This window comes from Denticeps clupeoides, chromosome 20 (assembly GCF_900700375.1).
Source record: "Denticeps clupeoides chromosome 20, fDenClu1.1, whole genome shotgun sequence".
In the NCBI taxonomy this organism is placed as follows: domain Eukaryota; kingdom Metazoa; phylum Chordata; class Actinopteri; order Clupeiformes; family Denticipitidae; genus Denticeps; species Denticeps clupeoides.
In genome coordinates, this window is record NC_041726.1 from 16,700,645 (window position 1) to 16,728,396 (window position 27,752).

At 41.1% G+C, this 27,752-nt stretch overlaps 1 protein-coding gene across 1 annotated transcript in view; it reads right to left on the minus strand.

The window, feature by feature from the left end:
- The window catches only part of csmd2 (CUB and Sushi multiple domains 2), a 242,749-nt gene that overhangs the window by 42,095 nt on the left and 172,902 nt on the right, over positions 1 to 27,752 (minus strand). The window contains exons 28-45 of the mRNA XM_028963348.1: positions 27,338 to 27,476; positions 26,989 to 27,176; positions 24,191 to 24,385; positions 23,299 to 23,415; positions 22,584 to 22,697; positions 21,223 to 21,318; positions 20,128 to 20,331; positions 18,706 to 18,830; positions 15,766 to 15,862; positions 13,983 to 14,087; positions 13,534 to 13,652; positions 10,212 to 10,281; positions 9,250 to 9,366; positions 8,853 to 9,062; positions 7,083 to 7,271; positions 3,696 to 3,873; positions 1,440 to 1,585; positions 1,256 to 1,336 (exon numbers count right to left, since the gene is read on the minus strand). Coding sequence (XP_028819181.1) covers positions 1,256 to 1,336; positions 1,440 to 1,585; positions 3,696 to 3,873; positions 7,083 to 7,271; positions 8,853 to 9,062; positions 9,250 to 9,366; positions 10,212 to 10,281; positions 13,534 to 13,652; positions 13,983 to 14,087; positions 15,766 to 15,862; positions 18,706 to 18,830; positions 20,128 to 20,331; positions 21,223 to 21,318; positions 22,584 to 22,697; positions 23,299 to 23,415; positions 24,191 to 24,385; positions 26,989 to 27,176; positions 27,338 to 27,476 — 2,490 coding nt within the window. The remainder of the gene's footprint in view (positions 1 to 1,255; positions 1,337 to 1,439; positions 1,586 to 3,695; positions 3,874 to 7,082; positions 7,272 to 8,852; positions 9,063 to 9,249; positions 9,367 to 10,211; positions 10,282 to 13,533; positions 13,653 to 13,982; positions 14,088 to 15,765; positions 15,863 to 18,705; positions 18,831 to 20,127; positions 20,332 to 21,222; positions 21,319 to 22,583; positions 22,698 to 23,298; positions 23,416 to 24,190; positions 24,386 to 26,988; positions 27,177 to 27,337; positions 27,477 to 27,752) is intronic.

Here is a 27,752-nt window from a genome sequence, read left to right on the forward strand (position 1 = left end):
TCTACTTCTCATTCAGTTCATTAGAGACACTGCAAATTGGACTTTTGTTGGCACTTTTTTCCTGTTTAAACACAGGTGCTGGATTTAACTTCGGGCATGGCAGCTGGAGGTTTAATGGTCACCACTGAGTCCTTTTCTCCAAATGCAGGAGCAAATCTCTGAATGAACTCAACCCCCAGAGACCCGCTGTTATAATACTACATCATATTTATGTCTACAAAAGGTCCTATGGTTCTATTCTGCAATGCTATTGAATGGCAGAAGGGATAAATAGGCCTGGTTATCTGGTCATGAAATCATATAACTTAGGAACCTGCCTTGGAGTACAGCACCTTGTTGTTTTGGACAGGATAAATATTTTAAGACACCATATACTGATATTGTAAGATTTTGAGCTTGTTTTGTCTATGTTGTAATTTTACTACAGTGGGTCAAAGTAGTAGCAAAAGTTTTGTCTGCACCTTGCACATCATATTGACTTTACACTTGTTTTATGGTGTAAATATGAAGAGAAAACTCACTATTATTTAAGTTTTGGTATTTTTATTGTTGTAAAAAATTTAACCTATTTCATTATAAATTAAAATTTGATGTTTTGCATTACATTGGTGACACTTTCTTTCTGGTCACTCCACATTTTATCATGTCGATCTGTCCTTCTAGAAACTCTGTTTAATATTTCTGTAGAAAAACAAGGGTTAATATGGTGTGCAAATATGGTATAAAACACATACTGTTTAAGGGTACTGTATAAGAGTGCTTTCTTTCCCAGTATTGTTTTCTCAGATTTTTATAATGCAAGGCAAACTCTGAATAAGAATAGCATTATTGGCCACACTCAGGAAGATCATGATTCTGCTACTTTTCTAAACTTGAATCACTGTATATTTCCCATGAGCCTCTGGGGAGCTGAGTGTTGGCTGTGAATCAGCATATCAGCATGGCCCCATGGGAAACCTAGTCCTGGCATGGATGAGCCTATTTGCTTACAGTGAGCTGATGGAGGAAAATGTGCCAGTGGTGTGTGTGTGTGTGTGTCTGTGTGGAGCTGGCAGTTCTATTCTGGGAATGTTATTAATGAGAGTTGCTCAGGTCTGAAAATGTTCTGATTTTATAGACATGCACACACACAAGCACACAAAAACACAACACATCAGTTCACACATGGAAAGACTATGCATGTGTAAGAGCAGCTGCACATGAATATGTTTGTGCATCAGCATGTGTGTGTGTGTGTGTGTGTGTTGATTCTCACCAATTTTAAACTCTTTGCTTGCCATGAGAATCTCAGCATTGGGAATAATGGGTGGAGGCAGGCAGTGCTGAAGTCTGTAGGCTGAAAAATTAAAAGAAATATTATTTATTTGTTATATTATTATTAGCATTAGTATCAAGTATTTTGTATTTTTTTAAGGCTAAAGAGGAAAAAACATGCTTACCTTGGTAGTTTATAATAAACTTTCCACCCTTTTCTGTGTTGCTACGGAAACGAATAAGCACCTGATTGGATGTGCTACTTGGTGGTTCATTGGCCTCTCCCTCTGTAAATACCCCCAGTTTGCGTGCTGTCTCCTGGGGACCATCCCTGAGGAGAGACAGGTCAGACATACATCACTTAACTGCATACATTTCTAAAAGTGCAGAGAGTAAATTGCAGACACTATACTTGCTTGAAATTTAAACAGCTATAATTTGAAGGTGTATATGTAGTAATAAGCATTAGTTGTACATATTATCAGCGATTAATCCAAAATGCAACAACCACATGAACTATAAGGGCAGTATAGGAGCAAAAGAACTGGCCAACCTTGGATGTTGAGATAGACAACTGCAAAAAAAAGGCTAAGTAGTGAGTGAATGTGGGTTAGGGTGAAGAATTTTAACAATTGTATTCATAGTTAGCAAAATATGTAATCAAAATCAGGAATAACAACATCAGGAATCTACAAAACAAAACGAACAAAATTAAATTGGCTGATGGGCATTGCTGTTTATTTATTTATTGCTTATTATGCATGGCACATTTTCTAATATTAGATGGCCATTTATTGATAATGTATGGCTTCAGCACCAAAGGTTTTTGTGCCTAGTGTACAAATTTGAATGAGTGGCAGCAACTAGTGGCCAAATGTTGCCAATGGCTGCAACTCTGTTTTGTTGCACAACATTTTGATGTTCCATATTACCCTCACCAGTGACAGATTTCCGAATCTTTCTCCATACATACCAAATTTGATACTGTTTTCATGTTACAAACCAAGCACCCTTTATTTAACATTTCTTCATAATAATAAAAATCTCTCTGTGACTCCTGCCATGTTACAGTATTAAGGTGATGACTGTCAACATGGCTAATATTCTCTGATACAGATGGTGATATATTGATGCATTGCTACTAACAATACAATGTAAAAATAAAAGTTTTGGAAATTTTTATTTTTATGTCACAAACATTTAAGTGTGTGTATTCATTTATTACTTATTATGATGATGTAATGTGAATTAATATCTCTTTGGGTGAAATTATGATATGATATACACCCAAATGTTTACGGTTTTCTTAACATTTGCAAACACATTTTTCCACAAGAGAGCATGTTGGTGATTGGAACTGCAAACTTTCACAAAATAACAACTGTGGCTCTCTTCCAGGCAGCAACATCTGCCCAGTGGTACAATGAGTTTACCCTAGTGTCTGCTGTTCTCAGGCACAGGGGGAGCCAATTTGGCAGAGTCCAGGGCATGAGCTTCTGCAGTATCCATTCAGCTCAAAAAACATCTGTCTAGACCTGTCAGAATGTGCACTGGAGATTACATTCCATTCTGAGTCGCACACTCATGGTGTCAGAGCCAAGCACCCATACTTTTACACCATTACTTTAAACAAGCACCACTACTACACCAATGCATAAGAGCATGTGAGAGCAGACACTGTACCTACTCATACTGCACTCAAACCCTACAATTTGTCTGCACATGCTCTATGGTGTGATTAATCCACTGTAGAGAGGGTGGCACATGAACCATAGGCATTTCTACCCAGCATCACAAATTACAGAGAAAAAGAGAGGAACTATGGCAGTGCAAATGTTTCAAGAAAAAAATGACAGCAAACGTTTTCAATTCAAGGAACATAAAATTTATGAATATAATGTAATCGATTTAGATTTTTTCCTTATAGAAAATCGAATAATCAGAATTAATCCTGATCCTTGTGTTTCATCTGTCAAAAAACATCAGTTAAATCATGCCATTGGTGTGAAACAATGCTGTAATCTAAGAATGCTTTCAAAATCTGAATAATATTTTTTTATTTTTAACAAGTTCAAGTTAAAAATGTGTGCATAAGGAAAAATGCGGTCACATCAAATATTGATTTGTTTTAGATTTAGACCGCCAAGGTGCCACTGAGGTCCCCTTGGGAAAGGTTCCATCACCACACACTGCTCCCCGGGTGCCTTTCATGGCTGCTCACTGCTCACCAAGGGTCATGGTTAAATACAGATGGCACATTTCGTTGTGTGCACTGTTTGCTGTGCTCTGCTGTCTATCACAATGACAAAAATGAGAACATTTTGTTCTGGGGTGAATGTAAGTAAAAGGCAGTAGAAATTAATGAAGGACAGAGGCAGAAAATATGATTTCCAGACTTGGACTGAAGTTAGTTACTCTAGAGTTTAGTTTTATCATCTCACCAGGCAGTAATGAAGTCATGGGGACCATGGACCTTTAGTTCAGTGAAGTTCAGTCGAATCCCAAAGCCTGGTGCCACAGTGATGAGCCAAGTGCAGTCAGAGGAGCTGGGGTAGTCCTCTGGGTATCCAGGGGAGAATATGGTGCCATTATCTGTTGTGATATTCCCGCCGCAGGGCACTGCAGGGCATCATGGAAATGATATCAGAATGTAATGGAGGCATGACCAAATGCACAAAGCCACATTTCTTGGGAATAAGTACAGGAAAAATGAATATCTCTCCTTTTCTCCCTCTCTCGCTTTATCCAGCTTCTCTCCTGGGTTTATATAGTGGTCAAAGATTAACAAAGAAAGCCTGTTAGCTGGTTAGGACCCGCTCCGGAATGTTCCATGGAGATAAGGGCACAACCTTCCCTCAGAAGGGATGAAACAAGGAGGAGAGGGGGGAGGAAAGAACACAAAGAGATGCCCATGTTCCGACCAAACTCTCCAGCCCATGACTGGGGCCTGTGAAAGCCCTCTGCTGCGTCCCCCTCACATCTGCATGTCACCAACCTCCCATTCTCCCAGCAGCCACTTTGCATTTATATAGAATGCATCTCAAACTGTTCCACTGACTCCCGGCAGACCTTAGAAATGAAATCTTGCCCTCCAACTCTTCTCCACTCTCGCCTTCCTCTCCCTCTTTTTTGTCTCATTTTGCTAGGGCTAAATGGGTTCGAGGTCTGGGCTTTGTGTTGCAGGCCCAGTGTGGTGCAATAGTGGTGATATTTTTTTTCATTAAAACAATCATATTACTAATTATATAAGACCTATTTTTACAAAATGTAGTCCGTCCACAGTCCAGTGTGCTACTGCTGACCTGATAAACACCATTCTCAATACAGGAGTGACACTGATTTGATCCAGGTAAGCCCTTTTCTGACATTCTGCACACATACAGTGGCAAGAGCAAAGTAAGTGAACCCTTTCAAATTTCAGGGTTTTCTGCATAAATTTGTCATAACATGTGATCTGATTTTCATCTAAGTCAAGGGTGTACAAAAATATAATGTGCAAAAAATTATAACGCAAAAATAACAACCATAAAATCGAATTTTGCTGGTGAAAAATGTATGTCAAGTCAGGTGTTTACATACTTGGAGGCCTGTTAAGAAAATGAGTTTAGAGGTGTGAACCAGAACTACTTTGCATGATAAAATCCACTTAAACTTTGAGTGTATTTGAGTGGAGTTTGAGTAGAGTTTGCTCCACACAAGAAGAATCTGTCTCACCAAAAAATTGTTTTCAGGAATTTTAGATTGCATAAACCTGGAAGGGATACAAAGTCATTTTAAAGACTTTAGAATTTAACAGTCTACAAATGGACTGTGGCTACTCAACCAACAAGTGGGTGCCCAGTCAAAATGACCCCAAGAGCACAACAAAGACTCATTAATGAGGTAAAGAAACAATACCAGAGTGATGACAAAAAGATTTGAAGGGATTATTGGAACTGGCTAACATTTGTGTTCATGAGTCCACCGTACATAAAACATAAAACTGTGTCTTAGTCACATTGTACTGGTCAATATCCTAGATGAAGATTTTATGACAAAGTAATGCAGAAAAAAACATGAAATTCAAAAAGGGTTCACATACGTGCTTTTGCCATTGCATCTAGACAATAGATGGAGTTAGAGATAGATGGAGATGGCTTCATTTGAGACCAAAAATGGCTGAATCAATCAAAGTCCACATAATATCTGGAGACAGCGGCACGTAGTTTTCAAATAAACGATCCTTGGGATTCCTTGAATTTATGTAGACAATGCCTACAACATGTCTAAATGGCCACACATGGCCCTAACAAATTTGGAGCCCAATACAATTTTTAGGTGGCGCCTCCAAAATGTCACTTTTTATGTTGTCCTGGGTGACACTTGATGACATTAAAAAGTGGTGTTGAGGGCATGTTTAGAATAGGACTTGCACAGGTGTGAATGGTGTTTAACCAATAAGTGGCATAAAAAAACAAGGCTGTGGAGGACTGACTGGCTTTTTTACGCTGCTTTTTTTTACAACATTACCTTTAAAAATGCGTTGAGACATGATGGAACAATTGCAGCGTTCAGTGAAATGTTAAAGATGTTGGTGAGAACATCTGCCAGCTGATCTGCACACTCTTCCAGGGATGTTGTCTGGTCCAGTAGCATTTCGTGAGTAAACTCTGTGAAGAGGTTCCCTCACATCCGCCTGATACGCATCAGTGATGTTTGTGTAAGTAACATCCAGCGCATTTTCTCTCTCGTCGCAAAGTCCACATGTTGATGGCGTTTAGAGAGAACTGACATTTCAGTGAATCCACTGACGGCATCACCATCACCAAGTGGTGCCACAACCTCCACTCATAACTTGAAGTATTGAAACTGACTGCATGTATTACAACTTTGCATTGTTATCTTGGTGTGGAAGATATCACACACAAGCTGAGGCTCTCCATTAATTCTACCCTCCATGAAACAGCCCTCAACTGGGTCTGATGTAGCTGAGCCTTCACATTCTGATGCAATACACATCCATGGAATCTATACACAATCACTATCTGAGGGCCAATGGGAATAAGGAGGAGAAACCCAGCTGTGGAAGAACATCTTTAGAGGATTTAACTTTCCCCACGAGTCCAAAATGTGGGTCATCTGAAGAAACGCCCAACTTTTTAATGTCCTCAACCTCCTTCTACCCCTCTGAGGAATAACCCCTGTGAAAGCCAGTCATCTAAGGTTGAGCAGATGCAGGCTGGCTAATGGTTTATGCTAATGAGTGTCTATATTTACATTTGTTATTTGCTCTACCTTGAGGATATTGGTTCTCAGGGGAGGGTTTTACGTCTGATGCATAAACTGTTCGATCAGAGTATCAAGGCTTAATTTCACTGTATTCTAAATAAGGCGGTCCATAGCAGAATGTGTTGGGAGGTGCCAAGAAGTCATCTTCATGACTCATGTTTACTTGCTGAAGCATAGCTTCATTGTTCCAGATTGTGCCAGTAAGTCATAATTTCCAGGCCAGTTCATGGCTAGACATTGGGAAATTTACTAAGAAAAGCAGAGAGAGACTATCCACTCACTGCCTTCCATGTCCTGTGCTTGTGACATATTTCTAACAACTGTTAGTTTTGTGTTCATTTGGGGAGTCAAATTCTGCATTAAAATAGTCCAGGATTCCAAACGAATTGATTTAATATTGAAGCATTCTTTTCTTATAGATATTTTTTTGGAACTGTGAAAAGTGAATTTGTTTCTGATAAACCTCATTCACTTGATACTTAGTAAATGGCTTGGTAAAGGTATTATGGGTTTGCTTGGCAATCACATATCTGTAAAAATAAAGAAAAGGTGTGACCTACCCTCACAGTGAGGGAAGGGGTGGTCCCAGTCTCTGGTGGTGCCATGCTGACAGGTCAGAACAGGTTGGCCAATGAGTTGGTATCCTGTAAAGCACTCAAATGTGATGGACTGGCCCACATTATACCCAGCGCCTACCACCACACCAAACGGGAACTGCTCAGGGACACGGCACTCCTGGAGCTCATAGACTGTGGACACATACACACAAAAAAACACGTCAGACCATCAGAACTCATCAAAAACAGTCGGCCCAATCAAATGTTGCCTGTTGTCATGTTGTTGTGTGTTTGCAAAGCAGGATGAATATGAGCTCTCAGCATGGCAGGAAAAGGCAGAGCTGGTACTACTTGGAAGAGATTAGGAGAGGAAATTTAATGGTTTTATTTATCTGTCGCTGAAATTTTTTTTTTAATTGGTTGGACCTTCATTCCTTTCAGATTATGGGAGACATAGTTGCTTTTGCTGAATTCCTAATTTGAAACATTATATCATGTTTTTATCATGCATTTGATAATATAAATCCAGTGCTGGAATGGGACATGATACATTGCAAATGTAAATCTGCTAACAAGATTTAATAACAGAACTAAACTAAATAAATAAAAGCATTCTACCTGGAAGTAAAAATGATTGAGACACATAAAGAACTAAATTGATGCATACAATTATAAATAAACATTACAGGATGTCTATTTATATGAAAATTAGATTTGCTCTTGAGAAAACTTATAGAAGAAAAAAAATCTCAATTGGTTGAATTTTAATGTTACAATCAGAAAGCCTAAGTAATTTATAATGGAAGAAGGCAACAGACAATAGACCTTGAGGCGTGAAAAACATGGATATAAATATGACTAAGGCAATTGGTTTCTGAGAGTCAGAGCATCTTTTTGTGAGGGAAAAACCATGCACACACTGCAAGTGCATGCAGCTTTTAGGATGGCATTGGATTTATATGTTAATGCACATAATTATGGAAATCTCAAAAAATGAATTTCATTTCTCCTCTGCATCATTTCCTATTATAAAATGCATTTGAGAAATTTCAATACTGTGCTTTATAGATTACAAAAAAGTTCATTTCTGAAGCAGGCCTCACCCAGCATAAACATTTTCCATCAGAAGAAATTTTGAAAAAGACCGACTATTGCATTCCTTATCTGTGTTTTTTTAAACAGCTCTTACTAAAACACCAGCCATGCAGACGGCACTGTAGGTATGATTATACATTTAAATTAGGCTAATTCTGCCTAAAAACAATATACTGTATCTTCAGGACCTGAATTATGCTTCTAATTACCAAGGGTCTGTATGGTGTAATTTTCTAGGGTAAAATAAACTTTGTGACCATAAAGAATAACATTTTCCCAAATTAATATCACAACATCTGTATTATGTCTCTTTTTTAAAATGCCATTGTGTTTCCATTAAATCTCTATTGTGTAGTCTAACGTAGCATAATTTATTCTTTTTTATTACAATATATTTGAGCACTCAGAAGTATATGTCACTGCATGTTATGCAGTGAGCGAAATGTAAAACTGAGCGATAAATAAACTCTTTGATGATTTAATCTCAAATGAAATTTCTCTACTATGGACATTATTAACACAATCATGTAAAATAAGCATGTAGCACACTTATAGGCACTCATAAGTTTACAGTAATGTAAGTACACCTTGTAGAGAACTGCTATTCACTGGCTATTCACTGTCACTGGCTAAGTACTGGGACAAAAAGAGGTACATTGATTATAACATGCTTCTTACACTGGTAGTCCAGCCTAAAACCAGGCCTGTTCTGGGAGTGGTCGCTATGGAAATATAGCGTGGTCTCATGGGAGGTGGAAAAAAGTGGTGGTGGCACTTCCTCCCCACTGAACCTGCCAATGATGCTGCTTGTGTCAAAAGGTCCATTGCGGATTTCCAAGAAGTCATGGTTGGCTTCGGTGGAGAAGTTGAGGAACTGTATGTGCGCCCCTAAACAAAAGCTCACAATTAAAGTTTACAAATTACAGAATTTCAACATTTATCTCATGCAAAATTAGTTTCATGGTTTCATGTATGAACCTTCATTAAATAATTTAATATTAACACAGTTTACAAACAATCCCTTTTTAACTACTGAAATCAACATAGCAACTATTTAATTTAAAAGTGCACTCACCAAAGCCAACAGGTAAGTAGATCCTCCAGGTACAGTCTCCGTTGCTAGGATAGTTTCCTGGGAAACCAGGACTAAGAACTGTGCCTTCCATTTCCTCCCGGATACCTCCACACCGGGCTGGAGAAATGAATGTGCCCATTAGAAATAAACCTCTGTACCAAAGTTGTTTTGAGTGGTCAATCTAAGCATGGATTGCCCTGGATACATGCAACCATGGCAACAGAACATGTGTCAATTTTTAGATATAATGAGAAGACATTGGGATCACCTTCAAAGGAGGGAACAAAAATGTTCAATGTTAGCAGGAAAGAAGTATTTTAGGGATGAAAAATGACTTCAGAAAAATTGTAGGGAGACATGGGAGGCATGACAGGTAAACCACTGATTAATTAAGATGTCCCTTTGATTAACATTAGGAGTTGGTGAGCCATGAGAACATACTGGGACAGCAGGAAGGGTTAAAAACAGCAGGTAAACCGACGACTTCTGCACAAGCATGAATATCCACCAGTTAATCCAATGGCAGCATAAGAACAATCTAATTAGGCTGTGGAGGGTCATGGCCATTAGTCGTGTGTGTCAAGACCCACACGGAAGTGGCCCGTAATCAGAAGGTTGCTGGTTCGATTCCTGATCACTGAGGTGCCACTGAGCAAAGCACCGTCCCCACACACTGAGTGCCTGTCATTGCTGCCCACTACTCACTTAGGGTGATGGGTTAAATGCAGAGGACAAATTTCACCGTGTGCACTGTGTGCTATGCTGCTGTGTATCAAAATGACAATCACTTCACTTCACACAGGAGCTAAAGGTCACACACACACCACAGTTCTCTATCTGCAGTCCTTGAAGCCTCTCAGTGATGTTCACACAAACACACATACACACAAATACAGTGGTGAATGCTGAACCAACAGTAAAGGTTGCATTGCATAATAAACAAAGGATAAAAAAGAGTTTACCTATGCAGAGAGGTGGTGGGTAGTTCCAGCGACGGACGGTTCCAGGCATACAGGAGATGTGAGAGTTGCCCTGTGTGGAACACAGCAACCCTTTTTTACTATATTTGTATTTGTATCATTCCCCCCCATAAAAATATGTATTGGCTTTAATTCCTATGATTTATTTATCAAGTTTCTCTTATCATATTTGATAATATCAACCTTCATCACTGGCTTTACAGGTGTCACTCTGGAGCTTGACGGAACCTTTCACACCTGACACAATCCCTGGAGAGCATGCCCCGCCCCCATGATTCCCTGAACCTGTGCAAGGCACTATTAAGGAGTTCCTGCATCAGTGTTCCGGGTTCAGGGATTGAAGCAGAACCAGAGTGAGCGAGGAGAGCTGCAACTGGCGCTCTTGTCTTGTTTTGGGGAGTCATTGGCCTGAGTGAAAGCACTCATGCAGGGTGGTAGTAGCCTAGTGGGTAACACACTCGCCTATGAACCAGAAGACCCAGGTTCAAACCCCACTTACTACCATTGTGTCCCTGATCAAGACAATTAACCCTAAATTGCTGCAGGGGGGACTGTCCCTGTAAATACTGATTGTAAGTCGCTCTGGATAAGGGCGTCTGATAAATACTGTAAATGTAAATGTAAATGCACTCATAGGTTGTGTTTTAAATTTTTGTTTTGAGGTTACAGGTAGAGTGAATGGTGACGAGTCCCCGTATGAGGGTACCTTTCCTGTCCCCACTTTATTTTCCCCTTTTCACAAGCAGAACCCTTTGTGTTTGAAACTGTACGTGCCTGGGTCCTCCTATTTTCTTCTCCGTTTTTAACCCCGCTGTCACGTCCAACACACTTCCAGCCAACCAGAGAGCACCAGACCAGATGGAGAGACAGTGACCCAGAAGAGGAAATGAAAGTGGGCAGCGTCGAGAGCAAAAGTCATGTGACCCCGCGGAGACGCTGCCCGCTCTTTGTTGACTTTATTCCCCAGAGAGGCTAGCCTGCTTTCCTACGCCTGACTAACGAAACCTCTTGACCACGACTTCTACCTGTCCCCGACTTCGAGATTTGCCTGCCCCTCTTGCTACGATGATCGTCTAACTGATTGAACCTCCTGACCACCACTTTTGACCGTCCTTGACATTGAGCTTGCCTGCCCCCTTTGCTAAGATGCTACTTCATGCTACCCCACCTTCCTGTCACCCAAGACGTCCTCCTCCAGCCCACACTCCCGAACCGTCCTTAAATCGGTCGTCTTCCTGTTCTCCTCTGCCCCGGTGCTTCCCATGGAGCCAGAGCTCCCTCCCTTCCGCACTGTGGTGCATCCACTGCTTCCTTCCCGTCCTCACTCCACCACCAGTCTCCCCCTCACAAACCAGCTCGTCCAGTGTCCTCTCCCTGTACGATAACTTGTCCCCTTACTCCAAGCATGTCTGCAAGTGCGTCACCGAATTCGCTCTGTGACACCTGCACTTTTGTGTAGTGACAATAAGCTGTGATAAATAGGGTAGTTTGATAGGAAACATATTATGCATTATGTTGTTTAACACATCTAGCTGTTATAATGCATCTTATTATATTCATAAATATTCATGATCTCATAAACTAATGTCTTTAATGCCCAGCAAGAACTAACTGCTTGGCCAGTGTTGGGGCAGTGATGGCCTAGTGGGTAAGGAAGTTGACTTGCAATCGATGCCTTGTAGGGTCAGTGCATTCCACTTTTAGAGGAAACTACCATAGTAAAAAGTGTACATTTGTTGGATTTTTTTTCATGTGGTGTTGTCCTAAATTGCTGTCAAGCACCCACTGCACTTTATGCTTGTCTTGCACTGTTAAATTTTGCCCCATTGCTCCAGAGAAAAACTATTTCAACCCTTCTCTGTTCTCACAATTCACATATGATTTATCACAGGAACTCCAGGAGTGTCCCTGCGCCTCCGAGCAAGGGACACACTCAGAGCAAGAATACAGAATTCATGTCTAACATTTACGAAGCAGTTCCACATGGGATATCAAATTCTGCTCATACATGTTGTCCTCAGGTTCATTTCAGCACTGTCTGAGCGAGCTACGCTCATGGGATAGTGTTTGAACCCAAGCAAACATCACTCACAGGGGGAAGGGAGGTGAATAATGCCAACGGCAAGGACAGGAGTACCCGCTAATGCCCCAAACATGGGGAGGAGGTAGGATGGCTGCTGTGCATATGACAGCACTAAACCCCGAATTTGAGATCTCAATTAAACATCTGTGCGGAGGCAGCAGCTCACAGTGTCCCAGAGGGTTAACCACTCTATGCATTTAAATACAAATCAGCAATTTGCTTCATCAATTGATCAATGAGCTCATTAAAACCATGTTCTCAGGAGACAGAAGTAAAGAATGGCGATGTTGTGACGTTACATGCAGACAATTCCGGTGCCATAATTCTGTTTCAGGTTGTCCAATTCCAAGTCAATTTTTTTTTTTTTTTTTTTTTTGGGTGAGGGAAATGAATCATCATTTAATTACCATTTAATTTCTTGTTTTTATGCTTTTTCTTTATTCTGTGACCCATTTGTTACTGAATTGCTATTTATCTTTCTTGTGCTTGTGTTTATAGAACAATTAGGATATTATCCAGTGTCCAACCATTGGTGTGACAGAAAAAAGAGAACCACCAAGTCCCTTTACACACTAAGTAATAAAATTATGGCTAAGTTATGAATTGAAAACTAATTCATTAAGGCCCTCAGATCTCAATAACTTTATTCCACACAGTTTCTAAGATCTTTGATTAAAAATATTCTGTATATTTCGAAAAAATGTTAGAAAAATCTAACAGGCTTCTCCTGTACCTTCAGTGCTACTGATTTTGACAACAGACTGTAATAATAATGGGGCAGGGCTGTTTACTGAGCACTGGAATCATAGGATACATCAGTCTTCATTGTATTTAACTTATGTTCATTACAACGCTTCAAACTAGGAATAAGATCCTGCTCATTATTCAGAAAGGCATAAAAACTATCGGTTCTCAGGCAGGACTCTGCAAAAAATTTAAATGAACTCCGGGATATGTAAATTCATTACATTTTGTTCAGAAAGCACCATTGCTGAAAGCTGTACTCAACAGTAATGTGCTACTGTCCATCAGTGGATATAGTGGCAATTTTAAATATGAGAGTCACACAAAATGGCAAGAAGATCTGCAGTGACAGTAGGCTGATCAACAGTAATACATCCTGCGATTTGGTCGATGCCTGCAAAGTCAGTGGCTTCCAAATAACCACTGCATCATGTCCCACGAGTTTAAAAAGGGGGGGAGGGAGGGGCTGGACTGTACCTGTAGAGTGTATCCAGGCTCACACTGGAAGGACACCACATTATTCATCTGCAGCCTGTCTCCAACCTTGAAACCATTCATGGGAACAACTGGCTCAGGACAGCTTGTTAAGGAGACCGCTAAAGGGTAAAAAGAAGAAAGAAAAAAAACCTAGGTGATAAATAGAGCAAGAAATGAAGGAATCATAAAGAGACTTCACGAAGACACAGTGGGAGGAGTCAGGAATGAGAAAAAAAGTGAATACATATATATCATTCATTCTTCAGAATGGAAGAGATTTTAAAAGTCTTTGCTCTCAAACCTCGCAATGGGCCAATATCCAACTGATTTATTGCAAAATGCAGACAAAAATACAAATTATTATAACATAAAGCATGAAAGAAGTGTTTAATAGTGTCCCAATTCTGTGGAATGCTAAATGGTTAGGCTATGAAGACTGCGGTTCTCACTCTTGTACTCGAGACGAAATCCAGCCGCCGACACACTGATGTCAGAGAAGAAGTGGAGATGGAGCTCATTGGAGGTGCTGTTGAGCACGGCAGGGACCGTGGTACCTGCAGAAGGTGAAGCACAGGGTTCAAGAAGATTTGGAGTAAGACAGCAACAGGGGATGATGAAGTGACAGAGTAATATTAAAAGCCCCTTTGCAGAGAGTCAGTTTCCACACATGACCACCTAACAGGCCACAGGCAGCTGTGATTGGCCAGTTTGTCTTGCTATAGTTTTCACTTATTTATCTGAGCTGCTCATCCTTGTCTTTCTCTGTCGGGCTCGTTGAAACATTTGCACTAAAACATCACCTGTGTTTTCAGAACAAAAGATGAAAGCAATACAAATAAAATAAATAATAATAAAACTATAATAAATATAATACACACAAGTCAATCACAGATGGTGTTTTATGTTTCTGTTGTAATAAAGACATACCCACCCCTCATATCTGCTGTTATTTTCACCTAACACAACAACATCTTTTATGTATATACCGACATAATAAATTTTTTACATATCACATTCACTGTTTTATTTTTTATGTTATATTTATTTGCGTATTTGTACATTGAACTTTTATATTATACAGTTCATATAATGTCTGTGCTATTGTTTTTTGCTGCTCTTATCTTGTCAACTTCCTGCCGTGACAATGTAAATTTCCCACTTGTGGGACTAATAAATTATCATCTATCCCATCTTACCTTATCTTAGTTAATAGCAGTGAAGCCTACACAAGTCCAGCTGCAGCTGGTACATTACTAAACTTCAATGGTGATAAATGGTCCATATCCTTTTTGACATTACCTATTAAGTCCTACTGGAACATACCATCAGTGTGGGAGAAAATGCACTTATCCAATCTTGGTGGAGACCTTGTCTGTGCGGAGTTTGTATGCTTTCTCCGTGTTGGACTAGGCTTCCTCTGGGTTTTCTGGTTTCCTCCTGATGTAAGGCATGCACTAAAGCACTGATGTATGTTGCTCTGGACAAGAGCATCTGCTAAAAGCTGTAAAAGCATGCACGCTAAGTGAATTGGTGATTCTAGATTGTCCATAGGTGTGGATGAATGGTGTGTATGTGTGTGTGTGCCATGTGGTGGGTTGGTACTCCCACCCTGGCAAGTCCTTGCCCTGTGCCCAGTGTCCACAAATGGGTTCCAGCATGAAATAAATAAATAAATTGCGCTTTAAAAGATTTATTACAAGAAAACATTGTGTATGTAACAAGATGCATTAGTGGGGCAATGGTGGCCTAACAGGTAAGGAAGTGGGACTCTTAACCAAATGGTTGCGGAAAGGTGCCATGAGGGTCCCCCTGATGAAAGAACTGTCCCCACACACTGCTCACTAAGTTAAATGAAGAGGACACATTTTGTTGTGTTTCACTGTGTGCTGTGTTATCACAATGACAAAAATAATCACTTTCACTTGCATACACTATAGTGCAATTCAGTGGCTGTGAAAGCTGATGTACGGGTCTTATTAACAAAACAATAACCAGCGCTAGCCTTTCTAGCGAAATGGAAAAAACCCACTGAAGCATGCAAAGTAAGTGTCAGTGCATGAAAAACAACCCCAACATATCTTGTTGAGCCCATATCATGTGTTATTGCCTTTGGTTTGATCATATTTAATGTTATCTTGTATACGTTAAGAGTTTGCCCACACCTCTGACCCGTCTATGTTTTAAACGTTAATGAAGGCTAACGCCACTGAAAAAAAAGTACTCAGTACTCACCAGAGAAACTACCTAGCATGGGGTCCGTGTTGTCACCACCGTCAAACACCTCCAGGGAGTCCCAGTTCTGCTCCGTCACGAAACTGATCACCTGGATCTGCACACAGAGCCATTTCCCATTTTACACAAATCCCTCTCATTCAGCCTCCAAAATCCGTCTTAAAAGTAACAGCTGCTAACTATCGCTTCCCGTGCTAGATGTGTCGCCAACGTGTCGGCCAGTAAATATTTTGGCAGGTCCACTTGCAAACAAACCACTAAATTGCATGGCCACAATGGTGTGAAGATTGTCACGGCTGCTTGCCACTCCGCCGTATTCCAGATTTGTTTTGCGGCCGTCTTGCATCGCAAAAAATAAACATTTTTTTTTTATATTTTCACTCAGACGGATGATTTTCTGTTTTGAAACCAATAAAGCGCTTGAACAGAATGAGCTCCTTTTTTTTCGGCCCTCTGGCTGCAGTGTTCCTCGTGGAGAGGGATTTGATGCTGTTAAGAGAATCCTCGCCACAGATGTTAAAACAGCCATTTCCCTAATCCCCCATATTTATTCATCTCTTTGTGTTCCGATGGAGAACAGCAGGATAAGGAGTGGAGCACAGAGCAGGACGCAAGAGGGACATGAATCACAGAAACAATGGTGTAATCGTCTTTACTTTCAAAGAGAACACTAAAGAGAGGACAAAGGACAAACGGACACTCCGCTGTGGCACCTCATGTGCAGATCTGCACAATTTGCTTTAGTGGTGGTGGTGGGGGGGTGTTTTTCCCGTTATCTCTCATCCATCGTTGTCCCTTCGGCCATCTATCAGCCTCGCCCTCCTCTCTTCCCTGCAGCAATCTGTCTTTCAATATCCCCTTCCGGCTCGAGTTTACCTCCTCAGTTGCTCTACTGCCAGTCCAACATCCCCCCTCCCCTTCCTCCTTCATCACCGTGTCCCTATTCCCAAAGCCGCTCTCTCCCGGGCGTCATTGAGGGAAGCTCGGTCTCAACGTTTCTCACAAACTGTTGTGAACTGGATGTGAGGTAATAAAAATCGCGGATTGATCTCTCATTTGGGCCCATACGAAATGATGCAGGGCGGGTACATTCGGCCCTTAATCGTCCCCCTGGGTTGTCATGCTCACACTTTATGTGTTCAGCTGAAGCAAAACTGCAATCTGTGCACAGAAAAAATAATCCATTAATCCAATTACTGTGCCATCTCACGGCACGGTAAATAAGACATTTGGAGCAAACTTTTCTACAGACACACTCCAAACACTGGAATGAAATTAAATCATTTTATTCTTTTAGCAACAAATCAATTAAGGCTGGTGCTGTTTTAATGAAACATTATGGGATTGTGGGATTACGGGTGGGTGTGTCTGTGTCTTGTGTTACCTCTTCAATTTTTCTCTTTTTTGGGAGCTAATTTTTCGAGCACATGTAGCCAAGCAGCTTATATTTTTGGCACAGAAAATATTCCTAAACAGTCCCTGGTTCTATTTCATTTTGTTTTCATTCAGCAGATCTGATTTCAATTAAAAAGAGCTTCTGTCTCCCACACAACCTTACTGCCGTAGTAAAACCTATAGAATCTCGGGACGTTTTATGCGTGCATATGTTCGTATTTATTAAAAATGATCCATGTGTCAACGTTATTATGACAAAATATCTTCACCTTTTTGACAGGACGAGATGAGATGTGAATGCTGGTCAAGTGACTAAAACCATAACAAAATCATGCAATATCGTTGGCAAATAAAATTAGACTAAATATGGTTTACAAGATAAAAATGATACAAACATGTCTCTTCATTTTTGTTAACAAAAACAAGACAAAACGTTATTTCCTGTCATTTAATCACGTTATTATCTAGTCTTACAGATGAAGTCACCGCCGCAATATGCAAATATGGTATTAGTTAGTTTTCAGGATACTTCTGGTGGGTTATCAGATGGCTGGGAGAAAATGATGAAGCGATCTTTGGACACTCTTTTTTCACAATGATGTGGAAAAGAAAAAGAATGTGTGGTCGAAAAAAATGGAAGAAAAGTCTGAAAAAGTTCTGAGTCTGGAATCAATGTAAAGAGCTCTTGAGTCTATAAGATAACAATAATATAACAACTAGAACCCAAAATTCCAGAGGAAATTTTGATGGGCCTGTCCCGGGCATGGTCTCCTGAGCTGGTCTCCGCTGTAAAATCAGGCGGTGTTATTAAGGTAGCCGATGGAGCAGGTGGTCACGTGAAATTTGGTGACGTTTAGAACAAGATTGCATATTAGTATGCTAACATCAAAACTTCACACAGGGTGTGGCCAAGATTCGTCACGTTAAATTTGGTAACGTTTGGTAATAATTTGGTAATTATGAAATGGGTTTGACGAAAATATTTTTTTTTTTGGCTTTTCTACTTGGTACTTGTACTATACTGACGGGGTTAAATAGAATTGCATTAATAAGATTTAAAGTACATTTTTTTATTGACTAAAATTAGACTCAAATGCTCAGACATTTAGTCGCCTGAAACCTGACTAGAATGAGTATGGACGTGACTAAGACTAATAATATCTAAATTGACAGGACTATGCAGGCCTCCAAAAACAACTCTATCTAACCACAGAGCTCCTTGGAGAGCAGCTGCTTTTCCTGCACTGCATCTGAATCTGAATTCCAATGGTCCTGACACCAGAATGGTGAAAAAGGTGCGTGAACACAGAGGGCACATAATGCTGGGGGGGGATAAATTCCCATATCCCCATGGTTTTTTGGCACTAGAGACAGCAAGAAAAAGAGAGACCACTTTACCAGCTGGTGGGGTGTTTGACTTGTGTCTAGTTCAAATACCAGGAAAAATAAACGTATGTGCATCCAGTCTCCGAATGCTGCTCCCCTGACAGTGTGGACAGTACCAAAGAAAGTTCTTCTATCATGCTGTAAGGACGGTGGTGGTACCTGGATACCGGATCCCTCTGGAACGGTAATTTTCCACACACAGCTCAGGCTGTTAAGGTAGGGTTCTGGGTACCCGGGTGACAGAATTGTGCCAGTGCGCTGGGTGAGATTGCCACCACATGGTACTGCAGAGACAGGAGGACAGAGAGAGAAATAGAGAGAGAGAGAGAGAGAGAGAGAGAGAGAGAGAGAGAGAGAGAGAGAGATGAGGCAGATGCATGAGAAAAAAAGAACAAATAGAGTTTGGTGTTTTCCACATTGGCAAAATAGCAGGTGGATTCATTGTAGTGCACAGGTGAGCATCTGGTGACACAATGTGTGTCTGTGTGTGTGTGTTTTTTTTAATACAGACTGGACGTTCTTTTCTTTACTACTAAAATGTTTCATAAATGTCCTACATATTTCTATTCAATATAAATACAAACGTTTCACTTTTCTAGATTGTCTTTTAGTTTATTACATTAACATTTACAGCATTTTTAGTATAATTAATGCAATTAATGTTTCAATCTTGGAAACCTTTGAATTTAAATGTGCTATGAAAATGAACTTGCTTTGCAGTGCTATACAAATCACAGCTTTCAAATCAAATGAATCACAGTGCAAGATCAGACATCTACATCTATAAGACACACTGCATGCATAAAGCCAGTCACTGTCTGTAGACATACTTAATGTTGACACCTTAGAGTAATGCTGCATGACATCGACCCTGAATGAGAGTAACTGCGAGGGGCAGCATCACCGCGAGACAGTCATTTCACATGGCCGCAGCTTCGATGTGACATCAAGCCTGCAGTGCTGTAACCTCACCTGACAGCAAGCCCCAGGACAGTAACCTCACACGACAGTGCACCGCAATGGAGCTATACGTGGGGTTAAGTTGCAGGACGCCAACACCATGTGAGCTCCTCATGGCTGACTTCACGCGTAACAGAGGACAGCTTCACAGGGATTACAGTGCTTTTGACCCGGTAAATAAATACAGCGTTTTAAACACACAACGTTCATATGGAGAGAAGTGAGAGGGTTTAGAAAAAAAGCACCAAGCTGGACAAGTTTTTTAACCCTAACTCCAAGTGATTAAATTTTCAAATAGAATTTTTGCATTACCCTGTGTTTGATCACATCAATGATCATACACCTGAATACAATCCTGCAAAATCCCTGTTTTTTTGCAAGTGTACACATAAGAATAATGCTGGTTTGAAGGTAAACAACATCTAATGATTTGATTTTTTTTTCTATTGTTTGCTCACTTTGCATTTTGTAAATTTTTTAAAATATTCTTATTATTAAAAAATATTATCCAGATAAAAAAATATAGAATTACAGTTGAATATTGTATTTATATCTATGTTTTTTCCTATATATAAATATATATAAAAGCTTTGTGTTGGTTTTTGAATATGCAGGTCTCACCAATGCAGCTGGGGATAGTGCTGTTCCACTGGGCCAGGGCATTGGGCACCGTCAAACACTCGATGGCATTGGACCCCTCCAGGATGTAGCCGGTTGTGCACTCGAAACGAACCACAGCGCCCACGGCAAAGTTGTTCCCAGTGCGTCTCCCATGCCGAGGCTCAGGGACTGAACTGCACTGGGTTGCACTGGTTCTCGGGACAGCTGGAGAAAACAATGTCAGTCATAAGCAAGTAATGAACGAAAGCAACAACATGCCACCTGTCTCATTACAGATCTTCTAAATGTCAAATGACGTCTTCAAGACCACGTTCTAAATGTTCCAATTACATTGCTGCAATGAACAGAGCAGAGTTTAGTCAGTAAAATTTTTATAAAGAGTTTAATCACAGTGAGCCCACCCTTTTAGAGCTGTTGGTCTGTACAAGCACCTTCTTGATACAAACCCAAAAACCCATACAAGGGATAGAGTCACTTCGATTAATCAATGCCTAGTAATAATACATAATACATGTTTATAAAGGACACTTTACAATACAACAACTGTGTTACACAATTAGTAAAAACAATCAGTAAAAAAAATCTTAAAAAATAACAATATACTCATCATAAGACAAGGCACAAAATACACAAGAAAAAAAACCGGCACACATAGGTTAAAAAAAACACCCATGGAGTATTAATTTTAAACTGGAGACAGTTTAAAATAAAGGAAAGGACAATGTAAACAGTTTTTAGTCTAATATGGGTCAGAATGCTAGATATAAAGAAGGGTAATGTAGAGATTGGCAGAATTAAATTGTATTGAATGCTGTATTGTATAGCGAGACATTATAATTGATGGGGTTCAGGAGCAGCAGCAGAATTTTGGACATATTATGTCCGGTTTATTCTTTTGGCAGGTCACCAGAAAGACAGGAAGTGTGAGTAATAGATGCCATCAGGATGTGTTCCTAATCCATGAGCAGAGAAATTTTGTCCATTTGAAGAAGTTGACTGATTTGTTTAAAATTGTTTAAGCCTTAAAGGAAATTAGGATGAAGAATAGCAGCTACTCAAAATGCAGAAGACTTTCATGTCTAGACATGATCTCACCTTGGTAGACCAAGTGAAAGCCTCGTGATGTGGACTGGCCTTTAGAGGTGAAGCGAATGAGAATTTGATTGGAAGTGGCTAAAGGAAGAGATTCACCTGTTTGAGAGAAAGAGAGAGGCAGAGAAAACTTTTTTTTCATTACTGTATTTTTCTGCTTTATATCACAGCACCATATATACTTATATATAACAGCTTTCAGATATCTGCCTTTTCCTTTTTTCAGTATGTGAAATGTGGAATTACAGTAGCAGTTAAGACCCCCACAACTTCATGATAAAATTCTTACTGTTCATTACTAGTCATAGCGGCTTTTCATAATGCATTTAATAACTCCTGTCTGGTGGTGTGTTTGTATTTGTGTGTTTTATTACTGCTCAGCATATGTTACACCAGCCCTCTACCCAAAGGTCACAGCGGCAGCGTGATCTCGGCAGGCAAGATTGGTCATAGCCATGGGAAGACAACGTGACCCTCTAAACACACATCACCTGCCTGACATGTCACCAATGACATTGGGACACTGGTGCGAGAGCCTACTGGCATGCTGGGTAATTATTATCTTCAGACAGTGTAAGGTGTCAGACTTAACAGTGAACCTCTGCTCCACTGTCAACGTTGCTCACAGTAACTGGGCTGAAATGGAGACTGCAAACCAAAGAGCTAATGACCATGGACCCTCCTTTGTCAGTCTCAATTCATATCACAGTTTACAGGAAAACCCTGATATAGGCACAATATAGAAAACAATGAACAATAAGTTTTAAATTCTTTGAATTTTCATACTTGGTACGGTCTTCCAGACACAATGGGGCAGTGGTGGCCTAGCGGTTAAGGAAGCGGCCCCGTAATCAGAAGGTTGCCGGTTCGAATCCCGATCCACTAAGGTGCCACTGAGGTGCCACTGAGCAAAGCACCGTCCCCACACACTGCTCCCCGGGCGCCTGTCATGGCTGCCCACTGCTCACTCAGGGTGATGGGTTAAATGCAGAGGACAAATTCCACTGTGTGCACTGTGTGCTGTACTGCTGTGTATCACATGTGACAATCACTTCACTTAAATATAATTAGTCTGACAGCAGTAAAGTCCCATTCAGATACCTGCCTATTTATCCGGAGATGTATAAAGGGGCTTTTGCATTTCCTCAGCACCTTTGAGCAAAGATGCTGGCGTGTACACTCGATTAATGCCCAGCTTACAGCAAATATTAATTTACAACAGCACCAGAAATCATGTTCACAGCCTTACACAATCAAGATAAAACGTCTACAATGTAGAAGCATATCAACAAATGTTTGCTTGGTTGTGTATGTGAATACACTGTGTTTGAGTGGTTGAGTGTGTATGTGTGTGACTGCCTTACCGGTGTGTGATCCAGAGAGTGAGCTGAGGACCCGGGCATGCTGGGTAGGCCCATCATACACCTCCACCACATCATTCAACGCCGTGTGGAAGAAGGCAAACTGACTGAACACCACTGCAGAGAAAAACGATCAGTATTATTATTGCTAACAGTAATGTTAATGACAAGGTGACACTGACAACTATTCTCCAGTCTATGCAACATGAGCCCCATTAAAGAGGGAATACACGACTCCATCTCTCCCCAGGAGTCCGAGTAAAGAGCGGGGGCTGTAATTATACCAGGTTTGAGGGAAGAAAGGGGCTATGTGTTTGAGGGCGGGGTAGGGGGCTGTAATTCAGCCCTCAGCAAGACCCCCAAATGGTGCAAACGACCTCCACATTTTACGGATCAGACCACAGAGTCTCACAATCAGCAGCAGCCTGCAGGGAAGGGCGAGGTGAGGGATGGACCTGCAGGACACTGCACACTTCCTCATTATTACAGAGTGGTGGAGCCAGCAGGAGAAATGGCTTGGCTGTGGATATATTTTAGCTGTGTGTTCACGTGGGTGCTCACATGTGTGTGTGTGTGTGTATGTTTGTGTGCGTGTTCATTTGTATTAGTGTGTTTAACCTGGATGCCTAATAAAAATACTCTGCATATTATGTGTGTCTGTGTGTTTACAGCCTGTGTGTATGCATGTGTGTGTGTTTAGAGAAAGGGGTTCTCTCACCATAGTCCTTTGGCACGGCCACAGAGTACAAGCAGCTCCTCCCACTGCTGTAGTTACCAGGGTAACCAGGCGACAGCACAACTCCCTCTATCCCAGAATACTGACCACCACATGGAGCTGATGGGGAAAGAGAAAGAGAGAGAGAGAGAGAGAGAGAGAGAGAAACTGAGCAAGCAAAAGTAAAACAATGGATGTACAGCATACAGACAGGAAGAGAGCATCTAATGCATCTTGTGATGGGATGGGGTCCTGAGGAGAACCCCTGAGGTGTAGCCTGGAGACAGTGCTCTCTCTTGTCTGCCCACAGCCCTGTGTATGAAAAAAAGCTACAAAAAAGTGGCTTTCAACAACAGCATGCTCTACATGGGACAATTTTCACACACGCACATAAATAAATTGGTTTTATGATTTGCACCGAAGAACACAAGAACATAAACTGGCAGTCCACTCTGACTCACATTGCCATTTGAACAGTTATAGCCTCGCTATGCTGCTGCTTTGTCCACATCAGGCCATACTTTGGCTTTTCCATTACTTTGGGTCATCTTTGTCTCATGTCTTTTGCACACTAGATGCTAATTTATTTGCCTCATTATTAATTGGGGAATTGTTTGTGAGCACATTTGCACAGCCCTGCTTTTAAACATGGAGAACATGAATGAAATACTTGGTCCTGGTAGAACTGCAAGGATCCTAGGGATTTGATGACAGCATTTAAGAGCTATATACTGAAATTGCATCTACATCTTTGACATTGAGACACAAATCTTGATATGTCCATTTTCTAATTTAATCTATGCAAACCTACAGTATGTGCAATGAAATGTCCAGTTATATCCAATTTATAGGATCATGTACATAATTTCTGCATATTATGTATAAAAAATACTACCTATGCACAGGGGCTTTGGCTTGTTCCAGCTGGGCTTACTGTCTCCACCCATGATGCATGTGAGGGTGGAGTCTCCTTCTAGGCGATAGCCGCTGTCACAGTAGTAGATAACTGATGATCCCAGGCGTAGGTCTGTCCCCACCCGTGTTCCATTGCGGACGGAGCCGGGTTCAAAGCACGACTCCCGTGGGTTCTCTGCATGTTGTAAAGGGAACATGTGAGAGACATATAGGTTTCACATTGTCAGAAATGACCTCAGATGACCTAAGCAAGTTGCAAAATTAAAAATGCGGCATATAGAACACACACCATCGAAGACTCCCACATACCCTCCCTCCCTTTCCCACTCTCTCTCTCTGTCTGACATCACAGCTGCATCCTGAGCTGCTTGAAGCAGACACGGGAATGATTGAAAGTGACACCAGGCTGGACCAAGGTCTGCTGACTGCACTCCACGGCCCCTCAAGGATCCAACCAGCCAGCAAGAAACTGAGAAAGACCATTTGGTTTTAAATTAGAAATCAATCACCATCCCAGCACAATTTCTTCCCTTAAGAAAGTATACCATGTAAGATGCATAAAAAAAGAAGTTTATTCCTCTGCACTGCAGGTGGAGTAGTGAGTAGTGGGCTCTGCTGCAGGTGGAGGAGGGGTGGTGGTTAACTGGCTGAGTGAGTGCCCTTCATGGCCGAACAGAGCAGACGCCTAAAACGTCCCCATCCCAACCCACCTGATCAGGCTGCCAGAACCAGTGCTGCGGGAGGAGCTTCAGGTGTGTGTATGTGTGTGTTTATGTGTGTGTGTTTATGTGTGTGTTTCTGACAGAGGTGCTGATTGGGCCCATGCATGTTTTGTGTTTAATTAACCTCCAATGAAGCCTGACAGGTTTTGGCCAACATGGCACCTCAGAGGCCAATCAGAAACAGTGTTTGTTCAAATGTGAAATATTCAAATTGGTCTATTTGGTTTACATGTGTTGGCAAAAGTCATGCTGATAATCTCACTGGATGAGAATCCCACCCATAAAAGTCCTGTATATGGAAATATGAGACCTTCGACTGAGCTTTTCTCAGCATCTCATACTGTGTCCATCTGCTGGGCCAGATTGAGCAGGAGTCATTAGCCATTACACTAAGTGGCATGGAGAGGAAGCTAAAGACAGGGCATGTCAACAGCCAGCAGACACGGGGCAACACCTACTGCACTCCCAAGTTTCTGTCATTTTTACAAAACCATAACTTAACATAATCTTTGCTGTATCATTTACGTTTACAGCATTTATCAGACGTCCTTAGTCAGGGCGACTTACAGTCAGTAGTGACAGGGACAGTCCCCCCCTTGGAGGATCTCAGAGTTAAGTGTCTTCCTCAGGGACACAATGGTAGTAAGTATGATTTGAACCTGGGTGTTAGTGGTCTTCTGGTTTATAGGTGGGTGTACTACCCACTAGACTGTTACCAGCCTAATTTCCACTCAAACGGCCAAACGACACTCTCTCTCTCTCTCTCTAGATGTGAAGAAGTTATTCAGTTATTAAATTATCAAGTGTTTTGTGTATACATGTGCATATGGGAAAAAAATCTGAATCAGAAGACTTTAATGATCCTGGGGAAATTAACTTGTGGGTGAACCAATATCAAATCAAAGCTCTAGCTTTATTGACATGTAATGCTTCCAGATTTAAAAATTACAATTACAATTACAAACTTTCCATTATTAAAAAAAGCATCATTATTGTGATATAATGACCTGACATCCCAAAAGCGCTGATTACAAATGAACAAACACGCTACAGCACAACGTGATCGGTCCAGGCCGCCGTGGGCTGAAAAAATATGGGGCATTTGTTCTAATTTACGCAGCACATTTAGCACGACAGCAAAGCATTTATCAAACGCCGCTTTAGCACACGCGCTGCTTTTCATTTTCCTAATTCTTTTATAGTCCGCTGCCAGTGGCACTGCAGGTCGATAATTACACAGGCAAAAGGAGAGAGAGGGAGAAAAAAAAAAGTCATGGTAAAAAAAATATTACCAAGGTGTGCTGCTCTATAGTCAAAGTAGTTTTCACAAGCCGCATTTTCTACACTTAACATTGGGAACATGAACAAAGAAAATAATAAATAAATAAATAAATAAATAAATAAATAAAATAGGGTTGAAAGAAAAAAGAAATACAATGCTGAGAACTAACAAGCAGGTCAGGCGAGAACAATCAATTTGCCTTTCATCGCAAGGTCCCAATGCTCCGTTTTCATGCATATTTTTCCCACTCATAATCACCATGTCAAATAAATGCTAATATCAGACTTGTCGCATGCACAACATTACTGGGCCTTGCTGCTGCTGCAGTCCACAAACTCGCAGCCCAGGCTGTCACTCTAATCTATCGACTGGAACTGAGGTGATGGTAGCAGCAGTTTTTTAGCTTCAACTTTGGACAGTACACGTAACATTACAGCTTTCGCAAGTGTGATAAGAAATCGTCATGTTGCATCAGCGTCGCCAACCCAAATTACCAAAAGAGACGGTGTTCACAGTACACGTCTGAATCGTGATTTTTCAAAAGTTATCCTGCGTGTGCTTATAGCTACATTACAAAAAGTCAGTAGATCTGGTTCAACCAGCAATCTAATATTTTTAATAGCATTTCTTGTATTTTGTCAACCCAGTGAGCATGCAAAATTTCTACAGTATTATAAAATAAAGCATGTAGAGATTGTGTTTATTGGATGTTGTATTCAAAACAATAAACTAAAAATTGTTTGAGCCTGTCTCCAAACCGACAGAATATATTACCTGTGTACTGAAGGACAAATCCATTACTGCTGAGAGAGGCATCACTGCGAAAGGCCAGGAATAGCGTGTTGTTGCTGCTCTCAATGCGCTCCGGGACGTCTGAGCCATAGAAACTTCCTAGGAGGGGGCTCAGGGAGTCTGGGCCATCATAGATGTGCAGGAAGTCATAACTGGGCTCCAGACTAAACCTGAGGGGTTTGGAGATGTTTCACTTATCGGCAACATCAAAAATGGAATTATTCACTTAAATTCAAACACCAGAAACAGTAAAGGCTAAAGTGAACCCCAGCAGCCTGCTCCGGGCGAAAATGAAGTCTTCATCCTTTATGGGAGAAAACAGTTCACTCACTGGTTGAAGTTGAGAGAAATGATGTAGTCCGGAGTTACAGAGACCAGCCAGTCACACTCCCGGCCGTGGGGATACGGTTCCGGGTACTCTGGTGACAGGATCAGTCCACTCGGACCAGTCAGATTCCCCCCACATGGCGCTTGAGAAAAAAAGAGGAGACCCCATTGGAATCAAAATGAATGGTCTATATGAGTTGACCGTGCCTCTGCCAAAAGCCCCTTTCGGCTGTCCAGCTGTGCAGCCGCTGCTAATGTTCCCAAGGATTTCGAGCGCTCAACCGACGCCCACGGAGGGCCCTTGTTGATTCCTGCTTAGGCATTCGCCAAACCCTTAAATTAACTAAATGAGACTGTAATTATACAAGGCATCTCATTACAGTATCTTAATTGCCCTTGTTAATTACAGCTGTTTTAGG